This window comes from Chaetodon trifascialis, chromosome 19, assembly GCF_039877785.1.
Source record: "Chaetodon trifascialis isolate fChaTrf1 chromosome 19, fChaTrf1.hap1, whole genome shotgun sequence".
Taxonomy (NCBI): Eukaryota; Metazoa; Chordata; class Actinopteri; order Chaetodontiformes; family Chaetodontidae; genus Chaetodon; species Chaetodon trifascialis.
In genome coordinates, this window is record NC_092074.1 from 17,029,989 (window position 1) to 17,044,372 (window position 14,384).

At 43.0% G+C, this 14,384-nt stretch overlaps 2 protein-coding genes across 2 annotated transcripts in view; both read left to right on the forward strand.

Moving 5' to 3' along the window:
* Window positions 1-376: 376 nt before the first annotated feature.
* Window positions 377-6,727, forward strand: dtl (denticleless E3 ubiquitin protein ligase homolog (Drosophila)). The gene is made up of 15 exons (XM_070987722.1): window positions 377-428; window positions 1,133-1,270; window positions 1,371-1,463; window positions 1,541-1,602; window positions 1,849-1,969; window positions 2,138-2,203; window positions 2,319-2,434; window positions 2,520-2,593; window positions 2,681-2,787; window positions 2,875-2,979; window positions 3,427-3,539; window positions 3,648-3,737; window positions 3,972-4,095; window positions 4,202-4,851; window positions 5,917-6,727. The coding sequence occupies exons 1-15, from the start codon at window positions 377-379 to the stop codon at window positions 5,980-5,982; spliced, it is 1,977 nt and encodes a 658-aa protein (XP_070843823.1). The 3' UTR covers window positions 5,983-6,727.
* Window positions 6,728-7,521: 794 nt separating this feature from the next.
* ppp2r5a (protein phosphatase 2, regulatory subunit B', alpha isoform) overlaps window positions 7,522-14,384 on the forward strand; it is a 38,693-nt gene continuing 31,830 nt past the window's right edge. Inside the window, exon 1 of the mRNA XM_070987156.1 lies at window positions 7,522-8,587. Within this exon, the coding sequence (XP_070843257.1) occupies window positions 8,440-8,587 (148 nt within the window). The 5' untranslated portion in view covers window positions 7,522-8,439. The remainder of the gene's footprint in view (window positions 8,588-14,384) is intronic.

The window sequence follows — 14,384 nt, forward strand, 5'->3', positions numbered from 1 at the left end:
TAAATAAATAAAATAGGGGCATAGTTGCTCTCTTTACGTTGACTTCGGTTGGCTCTGGTGCTCGCGGAGACCCACCCAATACGGCGGCGACGCTGGATTACGCTCCAGCACGTAATGAGGCGTCTACGTATATTATGTCTGTGGGTGTTACTCTGGCACAACGGAAGCGGATGTGGAGTCGATACTGTGGGGGAAATGGCCGTTTCAGCCAATGGGAAGGCGGAACGCAAGTTTAGCGGGGAATTCAGTCCTTGTGTTCAGAAGATCTGTTCGCGGGAAAGAAGAGCAGCAGAAAGAAGATCGCCAGCTAACGATCTGACAAACTTCTCAGTATTGCATTAAAATATTCCAGATCGTCTTCTACCTCAGTGTAGGCATGCTTTTCCGCTCAGTTGTTGACAGAGGACTGGGCAGACGAAGGCACAATGGTGAGATAATTTGTATGTTTGGGAATATCGGGGCGGCTTTTCGATTACGGGGTGTACCCTGTGCTTAACTGTGCTATCTACACAGCTACTGGATAAGTTAGTTTAACATCAAGGCTGATCTAACGGCACAATTTTATCTTGTATTTGTAGTTGTGGCTAAAACCACTGTGTTACAGTTCACGGTTGGACCGTTGGTCGCGAGTTATTTCTGTTGCCGTGGAAATTACCTTAAATGTAACTTTCCAGATGAGCTAAAATGAACGTTATCTCACGTTTTTAACCCGTCATGTAACGTAGCGTTGTACGTTTTCTTTTTGGCAGTCAACCCGGAATCACAAGAACATTAAAAAGTTTAGGTGTGTAAACGTCTATAAATGGTAAAACTTATCTAGGACACTCACAGTAAAGAGCAGGTTAGGCCTGGGTGATCACTTACCGCTGAAACCAGGCACACCACAACAGTAGTAATGTTTTTGCAGTGTCAAACCCATCGCTGACTAATTTTGTTAGTTATAAATCATAATTTTTGTGAGTAACAATTGCTGGAATGTGGTTTAAAGATGATAATATTGAGTTATTATTACAGTAACTACAGCATAGCAGCATAGATACTACATTTTGACATCCGTACATGGTGGAGTAAACTCACAGAATTGACATATTCCAGTGACAGTATCTGAAAATAGTCTCTTTGATCTTCCCAGCCTTCACTGCGGACCCCTGGCCAAGGTACCCTCTGAGCTCTCTGCTGGAAGGCTACCAGTGCGTCCGGCATGACGAACACATCTCCTATGGCAACCTGGGGGACACCGTGCCACCGTTTGGACTGGCGTTCCCCTCAGGTAACCCACCTGTGCAGCATAACCCGCCTTATCATCAGATGATGCACTGTTGCCATTTATCGGTCTGACTGGTGTGCCCTCCTCTCACATCTCTCTTCAGCCGGGGACCTGCAGAACGTCCTTGCAGCAGCCAATGAAGAAGGCATCGTTCGGATCTACAACACAGAGAGCCGAGAAAAGCCGCTTCTTAAAGGTATGTGGACAGACAGACTTATATCACAGTAATTAAACAGGAAATGTCAGTGGCTAATGGTGTGTGTGTGTCTGCAGAATGGCTGGCTCATGAGAACGCAGTGTTTGACATAGCCTGGGTCCCAGGAGAGCCTCACTTAGTAAGTACAATTCAGATGAATTCTGCCATCAGTCCACTCTGTATCAGTCAGTCACAACTTTTAAATACTTTAGTTATAGACTTGATTTCTATGTTTTTGCACGGACATTAAAACATTTAGGTATTTCTTGGATTGTCCGGTTACCGGCTCCTTGTAACTTTATCGCTACACGTAAAGCACCTTGGAAAGCTCCTTTCATACAAAGAAAGCCTTGTTTAAGTGATTTTTGTCATTATTCATCCTTAGGTGACTGCTTCTGGTGATCAGACCGCCAGGCTGTGGGATGTGAAGTCAGGCGAGCTGTTAGGCAGCTTCAAGGGTCACCTCTGCAGCCTCAAGTCTGTCGCGTTCACACCGCAGGAGAAAGGTATGCTATATGTTGACGGGTTGCCTTATTACATTCCCTGATCTCTCTTCTGTTCTCTGTTCTCTGTTCTGACACGAGAAACAGAATTTTTGGTTTTAATTTATTTTCTTGTGCATTAATGATTATTTGTTGTATCACATTATTGATGCATTGTACTCTGTTAAACAGCTGTGTTCTGCACTGGGGCCAGAGATGGAAATATTATGGTCTGGGACACCAGGTGCAGCAAAAAAGGTATCGCTTAAAGATTTCAATTCCAGAGACTTGATTCCAAAAAGAGGGGGCAAATGTGGAAAGATCATCTTATATCTGTGCAGGCTGTGTGATCATATTTGTGTCTTCCTCCCAGATGGTTTCTACAGACAGGTGAAACAGATCAGCGGCGCTCACAACAAAGCAGAGCCGGCCCCCCTCACCAAAACAAAGAAGAGGCGGAGCAGCACCCGTGGCATGGCTCCCAGCGTGGTGGGTTTCTTCGACAACTCGACTCTTTTAATGAAAGTATCACTGTGCAGAAGGAAGGCTTATCTTTGTCTTGTCTGTCTTGCAGGATACCCAGCAGAGCGTCACAGTGGTTTTGTTTCAGGATCAGCACACCCTCATCTCTTCCGGGGCTGTTGATGGGTAAGAAATCCAGCAAGCCGCTGTGAATGACAAAGGAGAAAACTCGCACGGTCATATTAATTTTTCTATTTCATTCGTCTCGACCAGAGTAATCAAGACGTGGGATCTGAGGAAGAACTACACCGCACACCGCCACGATCCTGTTCCCCTGCAGACGTACCCGTACCCGGGGTCCTGCATGCGCACGCGACTGGGTTTGTTTTACTCGCCGCTGGACATCACGTTAACCTAAACATGCAAACGACCAGAATGAGCTGACTGTTGTTTTGCATGTGTTGCAGGTTATTCCGGCCTTGTGCTGGACTCCACGAGATCCAACGTCATCTGTAACTGCACTGACGACAGTATCTACATGTTCAATGTCAGCGGAGTAAAAACGACTCCAGGTAAACAAGAGCTCCGCCATACATACGTACTTATATATATGTGTGTCTGTGCCAAAATAGACATTTTGCATTTCATCACTAATACATTGCCATTGCACAGCACTAGATGGGGCTGTAAACTAATATGCTTTGCTTAAACAGGGCAGAGTAAAGCAGGGGGTTTGTTTGAGGAACTGTGGAGAAGCAGGAACTTTGTGTGCTTGTGCAAACATTTTCTCATATCTTTAAGTCAGAGCTTTGAATGTGTGAACTTCTGAGGGATGTGGAGCCCATATCAGCATCAAATCAGTTGGTTAATACTCACACACTGCAAGCCAGGTAGCCATTTTGAGTCACTGGGGTATTGATAGGACTAAATGCACACAAGGTCCTTAACACTTCTTAGCTCATTCAGGTTCATGTCATCTGTTTTGTGATTGTAATATTGCTGTTTATTTTCCTCCACAGTGGCAGTTTTCAGTGGCCACCAGAACTCCTCCTTTTATATAAAGTCCACCATTAGCCCAGATGATCAGTTCCTGGCCAGTGGCTCAAGTGACAACCACACATACATCTGGAAGGTACGGCCTCTATTTGATTTCACTGCGTTAAAAACGGGAATTAGTTTAGTGTTTGTAATGTTTTACGATGCACGTTTTAGCGTTTTTAAACCTAGTTTTATGTTTCAGATCTCTCACCCTGAACGTCCTCCCATGACGCTCCAGGGTCACAGTGAGGAAGTGACATCTGTCGCATGGTGCCCAACAGATTTCACTAAGGTGAGACACAAACTTTCATGTTTCTTTGGGTAGTTTGAGTCTTTCAAAGACTTTCTGAGTAACCTCCAGCCAAATAACCAGTCGCAGCTATGGTAATCTCCATCCTGTTTCCTTTTTGCAAAACCTTTGTTGCATTCAGAGGTTTTTGTGTTTCCCTGCTGGGACACTGATCTGTTTTAATAGGCTCGGAAGATGGATTTAGGCTCTGTATAATCCCCACTGCTCTGTTGGCAGATTGCTTCCTGTTCTGATGACCACACTGTGCGGATCTGGAGGCTTCGCCGGGAAATGGATGGAGTGCAGTCTTCAGTGGGACAGGCCAACCTTGTGGGCTGGGCGTGTCCGAAGTCTCCCTCAAGTAAGTGTTACATCTACTATTAACTGCCATGTAACAATATATACAATTTCCTTTGATTTCTGTTCAATTCACATCCGAATGAACAAGGACCTCTGCTTTTGTTAAGGGCCTTCTATCAGAGCCGAAACCACCCCTGCCAAGACCAAGAGGACAGAGAGTCTTGGTGGCCTGGCGTCACCCCAGCTTGCTGCCTGTGCTCCCAGCGGAGCCGCCCTGCCTCTGCCCTCCAGCACCACCTCACCCGTCCCTTCTCAGGACGCTAAGGCTGCTGTTGTTCGCCAGAGAACGCCGCCCTCTATCAAACAGTGGTTATCCCCGAGCCGTGGGTCTCCCGCTCAGGTCAGCCTTCCGCTCCGCTCGGTGCTGAGCCCGCGTCCCCAGAGCCCCGCTGGCAGCACCTCTCCCTCAGAACGACGCGCCAAACGCAGGCTGGAGACCAGCGATGGTGCACCCGCACGCTGCGAGGGTGCACAACCGTGTGACTGCGTTACTGAACTCTACCCCGCAGCCAAGAGAAGCCGGACCCTTTCTGGAGTCTGCTGCCCCGCTCAAGAGAGCCGGGCACAAACAGACTGTCACGCAGAGGACGACAAGCAAGCCTCATTGAGACAGACTGGCAAGGAGAACTGCTCCCCCAGAGCAGTTGACTGGTTGTCCATGATGGGCCAAAAGATGAGGAAAGGTCAAGAAAGCCCCAGTACACCCAGAAGCCCCAGTGCCTCTAAGAAACAAGAAGGCAAGACACCAGCTTCACCGGTAAGCACAGACTGCTCCCTGCTTCAATCAGTCAAATGAGTGCTTCTCTTTTATGTCCTATTATGCCGTGTTAGAGCTTTTTTCTCTTTCAAGCATCAAAAATGTCTTTGATCCGGCTGTGAGATTGTGGAAGGCTGAAATAACTAAGTCCTGTTAGCAGCGGCACTTTCTGAAAGCACGTTTGACATTTTGGGAAATGGGCTTATTTTCTGTCTCTGCTGAGCATTCAGTGTAAGATGAATGCAGCTCTCGTATCTGTAAGGTAAACACGAAGCTACAGCTAGCAGCTGGTTCGTGCTATCCTGAGAACCGGATGGTTAAGACAGATACCACATAACTGCAACGTCTGCGCTTCTCTTCCAGTCATACCTCTGTCGCTTTCTCTCCCCACGTTTCCTGTCTGCCTCCGTCCACAATGTCAAAAAGGGAGGAAAAAAACATACAAAAATAGCTAGCAGTCAGTTAGCATAGCTTAGCACAAAGACTGGAAAGATGAAAACAGCTAGTCTGGCTCTGTCCAAAGGTTACCAGCCCTTGCCTGAACATCACATCTCATTATATCCCCACTGGACAGAACCAGATAGCTTTCCCTCATGTTTCTGGTCTTTGTATGAAGCTAAGCTAATCGTCTGCTGGCAGTAGCTTTGTGTTAACTGTACAGACACGAGTGGTACTGATCTTCTCATTAGAGTCTCAAGAAAGTAAACGCACGTCTTTCCAAAATGTTGAATGTATTCCCTTGAGGCGCTGTTTTCATTTGAGACTATTGGAAGTCATATAGAATTGCTTTAGGGAAATGGAAATAGTTTCTTTTGGCTGTATGCCTTCAATGCCTTTTTCGCTTCCACTTCTTTGGAATGTTGTGAGTCCAGAAGTTCAAGCTCGGGCTCTTCACTGGAAGTCCCTGAGCAAGAATAACTGCCCTACAGTAAAAATACACAGAGGGGTGACTGGTATTTGAGGTCTATCCCTCCTTATCAGGGCTATTGCTTACATGCATGGGGATGCTTTCTAGTCATTAAAGGTGAATATTGCATTTACCCTTTTTTGTTTCTTGTTTTTCAGACCGTCCGCTCACCACAAATTATGAAGAAAATCTCTGCATATTTCACAAGAAGGCCTCTGGAGTAACCTCTTGTGCCAGTCGGACGCTCTGTACTGTTTACATTTTTTTATTTTGAGTATTTTTAACCTTAACCCACAGACAATAAGCCTCTAAGAACACTGATCTGTGTCCGGATGACACGAGCGCATGAACCTTGGCTGCAGAGACACTGACAGAACCATCAGTCTGAATATTTGATGTGTTCAGATCCTGAGAGGCTGCTTCATTTTAATTGGGTCATAGGTTTTACAGTTGCCTCCTACACATTTTTCTGGTGCTGTGCAGAATCTCTGTTTAAAAAAAAAATCAAGTTGCACGTTGCAGAGTACATTTTTTGTTTTACACAAAGCTGACAGCTCTAAGAGATGCATTAGTGTTTGATACAAGAACCCACTTTATCAAATAAAGTTGTTTTGGAGGTCCAACACGTGCTGAGCCTCAAGTACAGAGAAAGTGATTTGTCTGCAGGTGTGGACGTTTTAAATTCTGCTAAAAAACATTGCCATTAATTTGATTCACATCTTGGAGCTCTTTTATGAACTTCACTAAGATGCATCATTTCGTCTCTTTGTGGGTTTTTTCATGTATGGGTTTTGCCGTCTGTCTTTCAGTGATACACGTATAAAGTTCTGCAAAATGTATTTTTTTTCTTAAGCAAATGCTTAAGTTGTTTATATGTACAAAATAACCACAGATTGTTTCTTGGTTCCTTTGTATTTAATTGACACAATTTTGCTGTGGTCAGATGTTATTAAATTGAAAATAGTTTTCAAAGGGCGTGGCATGCTTTTGGTTGCATATTATCATTGTGATCCATGTGTTTGCGTGATAAAGAGTGCTAGGCAGTGAGACACAGGTGAGACTGAAATGGTGACCAAGTCTCCTGTGAACCCTCTTCGCAGATTACACACATCTTTTTCTTCTCTGATGGTTTTACTCAAATTCTTTAAGGGGTATGGAGAGTTGAAATAATACAGTAACTCAAAGGGAAAAGAAACAATTACAAATAAAGTGAAATGCATCTTCCCTGCTTTTTCTATCCTGTTAAAGACCTCGAAATCTCTCACAGATGCTTAAAAAGATTTGTATAATGGCCCTTCGAGGGGGGGCCTGGGGTTGGGAAACATACATCTTCTATTTTCAGCTGATTCAATGTTAAAATATGTATTATTTTACAATCATCCCCAGTCCTATGATTTGTTTTTACTTTGAATGATTGCTTTCCCTGATAAGAACGACATAAATTTACAGAATAAGCATTAAATGAATGTTTTTTTAGTCTATTTTTATTTTAATAATTGCAAAGTTGTGATTCATCTATCGTAAACCATGTGTAACTGATGTAAACAGTGTTTCAGACTCCCTGCAGTTACTTTGGCTCACCAGTAATGCCCACTTCTTCTGCCACTCCTCATTCAACGTTTAACGTCATGTATTTGTTTTCACATGTCACATGTTCAGGGCCCGCGTTCTGTGCGACTTCATTGGTTTAAAAAGTTTCAAGTTTTTTAATTCCAAATTTGCGATTGGCCGTTAGATCTGTCACTCTGTGACGTACGGCTGTCAAGCTCCGCAGTCCACCGAAACAGTCAAGTCGGTTAGACAACGACTGAACGGCCGCACTGGCAGCGTTCTTCACGGCTGTCTACTTAGCACGACGGAATTTGTTTTATTTGAGAACAGTCGGTGTTTTTAGAGGCCGTGACAACGAAACTACTGCTCTGCTTTCACCGGGGAATGGACACAAGACAGTCACTCCATTGTGGACAAAGCCAAGTTTTAAGTGCTAAATGAGGCTCAGCCGTCGAGCGAAATTGAACTTTCATCGATAGTTCGTGTGAAAACACACTCAGCGGAAGTCTAACTCTGATTAAAAGCGGTGCTTGAAGACTTGGACTTTGTGTGAATACGGAGAAGTACATGGGACGACTATCTTCAGAAACTTTTTCCCCTCAACAGCGGTGCAAACTTGCCGTAGTGGCATCCGTTAACGTCAGCTAATTTTAGCAAGCTAGCTCGGCACAATAGCAGCGGAGCAGGACGACTTACTTTTTTATGACAATGTCTGTTACGCGTTTTGCAACAGGTAGATCGTTTGCAAACACGACGAGGCAGTAAAAACATCCCAAATTTAGAAAGCTAATTGCTAATTGACTTGTGTTGGTAACTTTCTGTTACACTGTGGGCAATGTCATGAGTTGCAGTTTTGTTTTCTGGCTCGAGTTTTGAAGATTGTTCCCGTGTTTCAAACAAACGCGTCGCCCTAATGATGCAGTTTTTGGACACAGTCTAACCCCACCACCGAGCGACCATGTTGGATCATACAGACTAACGCAAGACTTGGACGGGAGACGAGCTTCAAGTCGCGCAGTTGGCTCCATATTTTAGTGCTGATGCGAGCGGTAGGAACCGAAGAGGAAACCTTTCATTTGACCTAGGGATACAGTAGATTGTCGGAAGTCTTCGTCGGTTTATGCATCAAAATGTCGGCCATCTCCGCATCCGAGAAAGTGGACGGGTTTACGAGAAAGTCCATGAGGAAAGCGCAGAAACAGAGGAAATCCCAAGGCTCCTCTCAGTACCGCACTCCGAGCGGTCGGGTGGAGCTTTCCCCGCTGACGCAGCTCAAAGGTACGGTAAGAGGATGAAGGGTCCGCCGCTTAAAATAGACGACCGTGCCGTGCGCTGATAGATGCGCAACAATTACATTTAGCGTGCACGATAGAAGAATTTCAGTAAACATACATAAAGTGAAAGCAGTTTGTGCACACATTTAACATGCATGGAGCAATATGTTTAAACCTGCTGGATAGGGAAACACATTTAACAAATAGTTGTGGACACATCTGCAGATATTTCCTTCTTAGTTACTTGCTGCTTTGACCACGGGGCATTTGAAAACAAATACATGCCCCTCACTGCCAACGTGCATCACGTCATTTGTCTGTTTTTTAGTGCATAATATTGTCCGCTCAGTTTGTTTACTTTGCTTGCTTCACAGTTGCTTTGCACTTTCCTTTAAGTTACAAAGCGTTTTTTACTGGGACCCAGAGGTAACCTGACTGGAGCAGTTAGGCCCGAGTTTACATGCAGAGGCTCATTCACAGAGATGTTGAAGAAGGGGTCAAGACCTTGTCACAAAAGTGACTACAGTTTAGGACTATGAAGAAACAATATGTAGAACACAAGACATGTGATTGGTAAGAATGTGTTGCTTGTGTTTTCCCCGAGTAGGCCGATGCTGGTAGAGACTGTTGATAGTGAATACAACACTGGAAAAGTTCAAGAAAGGCACAGTAGTCATTTCTCTGCAGCTTGACAAGTTTACATTTTGTGATGTTGCAAAGCCGTTTTCCACTGCACACATGATGAGTTACAGCTCAGCTGCTGTGCCAGAGGAAGGATTGCTGGAACACCTCAACTAAGAAGCCCACAGCTGGCTTAACTTAGTCCCATTCATCCTTATGTACAGTCCAAGTCATCCCAGCAAGTCTAAGAATTTGAACTTATAAGCTGCTGGTCACAAGCCACTTGATCCAAGCCTGATGCTAAAGCTTACTCACAATGCTCCAGTTGTATTCCAACAATGAAAGACTGAAAGGTACCTGGTAAGAGGTGTCACAATGCTACTACCTGAACTACAACTACTTGTTGAACACCAGATAGTCTGTTTTTGCAGTGTCCTTTAGGGGCTTGTCTGTACCCTGAAGTGATGTTTATGCCATAACCATCTTACAATGAATGCATGGTAGTGGCAGCTAGCAAGTACTAAGTTGAAGAACAGTGCAGTGGAGAATATAGGAGAGCAAAAATGCATTAAGTGGAACACTGTGCCACTGAGGGATAATATGGGTGGCCATTATCAAACTGGAAGGTCTGTTGTTAGTTGATGCAGTGCTTTGTTGTAGGTGAAGGTGGACATGTGGGGTGGATGTTGAGTAAGGTTTGGCATGTGACCTGATCATGGACTCTTCCCCACCTGTCAGGTGTAGTGCTACTCCTCCTAAAAGGAGATTTCCCCTTTCCTTATGTTAACCACAAATGATACATATAAACATTTTAATATTTCTGTAAATTAAACAGTTAATATAAAGTCTGTACACACTGGTAACGCTTGCAGTGTTTTCTGCATGCTGGCAGGTTGTTTCTTTATAATTTATACTTGAATGTTTAATGCCAGCCTGTTTCAAACTCACCCAAGATCTGTGTTCATTGTAGTTGATTTACACGGTGCTTGGCAGCAGTTAAATGTGTGTTTGAAAAGTGCATTGGCAAGAACTTACAGCTTTGTGCTCCTGGAATGAATCCAACACAAAATCGGACCCACTTGGGCCAAATTAAACTTGTCATCCATAAAATAATCCTCAGCTCTTTCACGTATTTCACCCAGATTTTTCTTCCAAAAACTGGAGTATGCATGCACCTGACTAGATACCTGTCTGTTGCTTTCCTGTACCCTGCAGTTAAATCTAACAGAGCTGCGCCGACTTACAACCATGTGTGCATGTGTAAATTCCATTTACAACAACCTGTGCACTTCCACTGTGCACTTAAACATGCTTCACTACTTATTTCACTGTAGTACAGCATACATCTAACATTACATGAACCTAGCACAATACAGAGGAATAAAAATATTACATTGGGGTTTTGATTGAACCTTGCCTACTACTGCTGTACATTAGAGATAGAACCTAACCTGTAACACTATATGTGACACTAATAACTATTTACTGCTTATTTTTCATTTATCATGCAGAGACATTGCTATGCATAATATCAAATCAGATATAACCCACACTAAAAAAATGAATTTGATGTATTGACACTGTGTAGCCCTGGCTTGTATTAACAAGTTACATTATTTTTTTCTTCATTGCTTGAACATTCAAAATGTCACCGTAAAATCTAATGACTAATTTTCTCACTCTTATGCAGACAAGCCTCAACAGCTTATTACCAGTGTTTATGTTACTGGGGGAAAGAGCAGAGTTGAAGTTATAAAGACTTGCCTGGTCAAGTAGTTGGAACTTTTCAACATGATGCAACTTCTCAAGAGGCAGAAAACAAAACATATCACCAATGAGTCGGCATCAACAAAAACTCTCACACAATTTCCGAGGATCGTAGAAAATGTAGTGTCTAATATTTCATTTCGAATCTTGTGTGATGCACACAGAGAGCAGATGGTTAAAAGATGTTTTCTGGCAGTTTGAAATACTTCAGATGATTTTCTGAACTCGAGCATTTTACCACAGCAACACCCAAAACTGACTTGAAACAGCGTGGCAGCAACTGTCTTGTTGACAAGTGTGAAAGTGACGGGCAAATTATTCAACTTTCTTCTACTAAAAGCTTGAGGGTGAGTTGTGACTTGTCATGGTGACTACTGCTGGTATAGAATCAAGAAAAAATGTATTTCTTCCTTTTTTTTTTCTTGATTGAATAAGGTATGCAAATTATTCAGTGTATGATTCTGTCCCACCTCGACTTGTCTGTCATCTCTTGTGTATTGTCTTTATTGTTATTATTTTATTTTTCCTTGATAGTGTACAAATCAGAGCGCATTCTTAAGTCAGTGGTTTGAGTATTTGACCATTATTCATGCTGAATGTTATTTAAATTTATGTTATGTAGGAAAAAGGCTTTTGAAGAGCTTATACAGCCACTCTTTTCATGTCTAGGGGATGTGATTAAGTGTTGTAATTGGTTACTGGCAGAGCTGGAAAGTGTTTACTGTGGAGGAGCTATTGGCATGTGATGTACATGGAAGCACCAGAGGCCTGTCCACACACTGAAAGTTAGACTTGTACAGCTTTAGGGATTTTTGTGTCAGTGAATCAGTTTGAAACATTGCAAGAGAGCTTCTATGAATCACAGCAAAGGGGAGACGAGAAGGAAAGTCCCCCATGAGTTCCCTATGAATGGTGAGGTACATTGAATCAGAACTATGGTAATCAGATGGAAGTTTAATAATAAGCAAATGTTACAGCGGCATCACGTAATACAAGACTGAGAAACTTGAGCGTTTAAAAAAAAAAGTAGTTGCTCAGCATGCTCACTAAAATGCTCATAACAGTTTGCCAGCAGTGCTCCAATGCAGCCAACAAACCCTTGGCTCAAATTGTAGGTAGCTCCATCAATACATTAGCAGTAATGAGTCACAGTTAACTGTGATATTGCAGAGCCTGGACTGTCAATGCACAGAACACCAAATGTGAATGTAAAATGAAAACTTGTACTGTTTCTGGGGATTTCTCTGGAGCCTTGTGTCTCACCGCAGATTGATGCATGGAATTACAGCTTTCTCTTGTGGCAATTGAACACATCTGTGAAGAAACACCTTCAAAATTGAGTTCGGTTTTCATGATAAGTGCACGCTATGCCAAATGTCATGCACCCGATGTGCATCTGCAGCTTGGGGGATGCGGCATAAAATGCTCACTTATATGTACTTTGTGAAGATAGCATCAGCTCCTTTATGCCTTGTAGTAGAAATCAGACACAAGTGGAGTCATTATACTAGAATCAGGATATGACTGACAGAGCAAAGAAATGCAGTAGACGTTGCAGTTCTGACTTTGCGTTTGGGATGAATTTGTGTGTTACAGCCTGGGTGTGGTGTTTGCTCTGTGATACAAGATTACAGTGTTCTCTTGTAATCCAGCTCTACATCACCGATGTCCGCAAATATTTTGATGTCGTGAAGTTGACAAAACAGTCTTATTTTAAGGTCCTCTTGCGTGCTTGTTCTGGGACTTTTTATCACAAGGCGTTCATCAGCGGGGGTTTTCTCAGTTGTCTCGGAACTGTGGCTGTTCAAACTTTCCATTATTCTGAGCACTTTCAGGACTGCATATTTAAAGAAGTGTATTTTTCACTATATTCACAAGTATTTGTATTTCTGCTTACTATAAGACCCACTTCAGTGCTTTCTCTCGAGGATGTTTGCAGGACCAGTCACATTTGTTCAAGCCTGTTTGTAGTCATCGATTCACCTTTTGTTGTTTAGTAGCACACGATCGTATGACTCAGTATGATTCATATTGAGTACCTGGATGTGTAGTTACAAACAGGCTACATCCACAGACATGGCTGTCCATACTTGCTGTATGTTAAGGTGTGAATTTGTTGAAAGGCTTTCGATGTAAACATCCATATTACTGCAGTCAGAAGAATTGGTAGACTATCCTTGTCACCTGCTGGCAACTTGTACCATTTCTAACTGAGCGGGTGTGCAGTTGTTGTATTTGGGGTATGTAGAAACAGAACAATGGTGGTGCTGATCGCAGTGTTTGAGTCAGTTACACAATTGCCTAAAAGCCAAAGTGATAGGAGTGAAATGTTAACATGCAACAATAGCCCCTTTCAGGAGTGTACACCAAGCATCCTGACATGGTTTCTCAAATTAGAGCTCATGCTTATTTGGCCAACTTTAACTGAGATACCATGATCAATTTATCAGCATTATTCTTGGTTCTTATAGTAGCCGTAATGGTTATCTCTGCAGCCAGTAGGTCCTAAAAGACTGGAGACTGCAAAGATGCTTCTTCCCTCCTGCAGTGGAGAGGTTGGAGTGCTTATAGCTCCTGTTGTGTGATAGACACTGAAAAGATGAGTCACTCAGAGACCAACATTGTTGTCATGGCAGCCAGAAGCCTTGAGAGCAAGCCAGGGAAATGTTTTACTTTCCAAATACAGACTGCTTCATTTAGGTTGATATTTCTGTCACTGCAGTGGATTTTTTTGAGCTGAGCCATTCCTAACGAGGCCTGAGCTTACGTTTGGGTGGTGTGGTGGTCAGTAGCCTAAATACAGTTCAGAAACAGGAAAGTGCATTGATCCTCATTTCCATAACTTGTTCCCACACAGAAAATTCATCTTATGATTGAACTATATCTTAAGCCCTGAATGATATTGTGCATACTGTTTTTTAATTTCATTTCAGTTGTGCTCATATTACTGTTACCCTGGCATCACTTAGTCCTAGCATTGACTGTGTGTTCATTTTGCACCTGATAGTTCTGAAACAGTTAATTAATTTGCAAGTCAATGGGCAGAAAATAAATAAAAGATATTTGGCATGTCATTTTTAGAAGCAAAAACACAGAATTTGTGATTCTGTCTCCTCAGATGTGAGGTTTTGCTTTTGTCCGTTTTTGAGAACCTTTGGATTTTTGGGCCATTGATTTGACCAGGCTTCACCATGAAGTCTTGGAAATTGTGAAGGATGTGTTCACTGTTTTCTGACATTTTATAGCCCAAATGATAACTCCAAAATAGAATCAATGCATTCACTGAAAGCTGGTTGCAGCCTAAGGACGTGAGTTCTTGTCAGTTTTGACTACTGCAACCTTAAGCAATGGTTCGTCAGTGTCTGTTCATGGAAAACGTGTCCACTATATTGGCCTATTGATTGACAAGTGTG

Bases quoted from the DNA above. Each gene is read 5' to 3' on its own strand.
- dtl (XM_070987722.1), top strand. From the start codon at position 377: ATGCTTTTCCGCTCAGTTGTTGACAGAGGACTGGGCAGACGAAGGCAC. The intron at 1,970-2,137 runs GTATGCTATATG...TCTGTTAAACAG, and splicing joins GTTCACACCGCAGGAGAAAG to CTGTGTTCTGCACTGGGGCC. The intron at 3,738-3,971 runs GTGAGACACAAA...CTCTGTTGGCAG, and splicing joins GCCCAACAGATTTCACTAAG to ATTGCTTCCTGTTCTGATGA.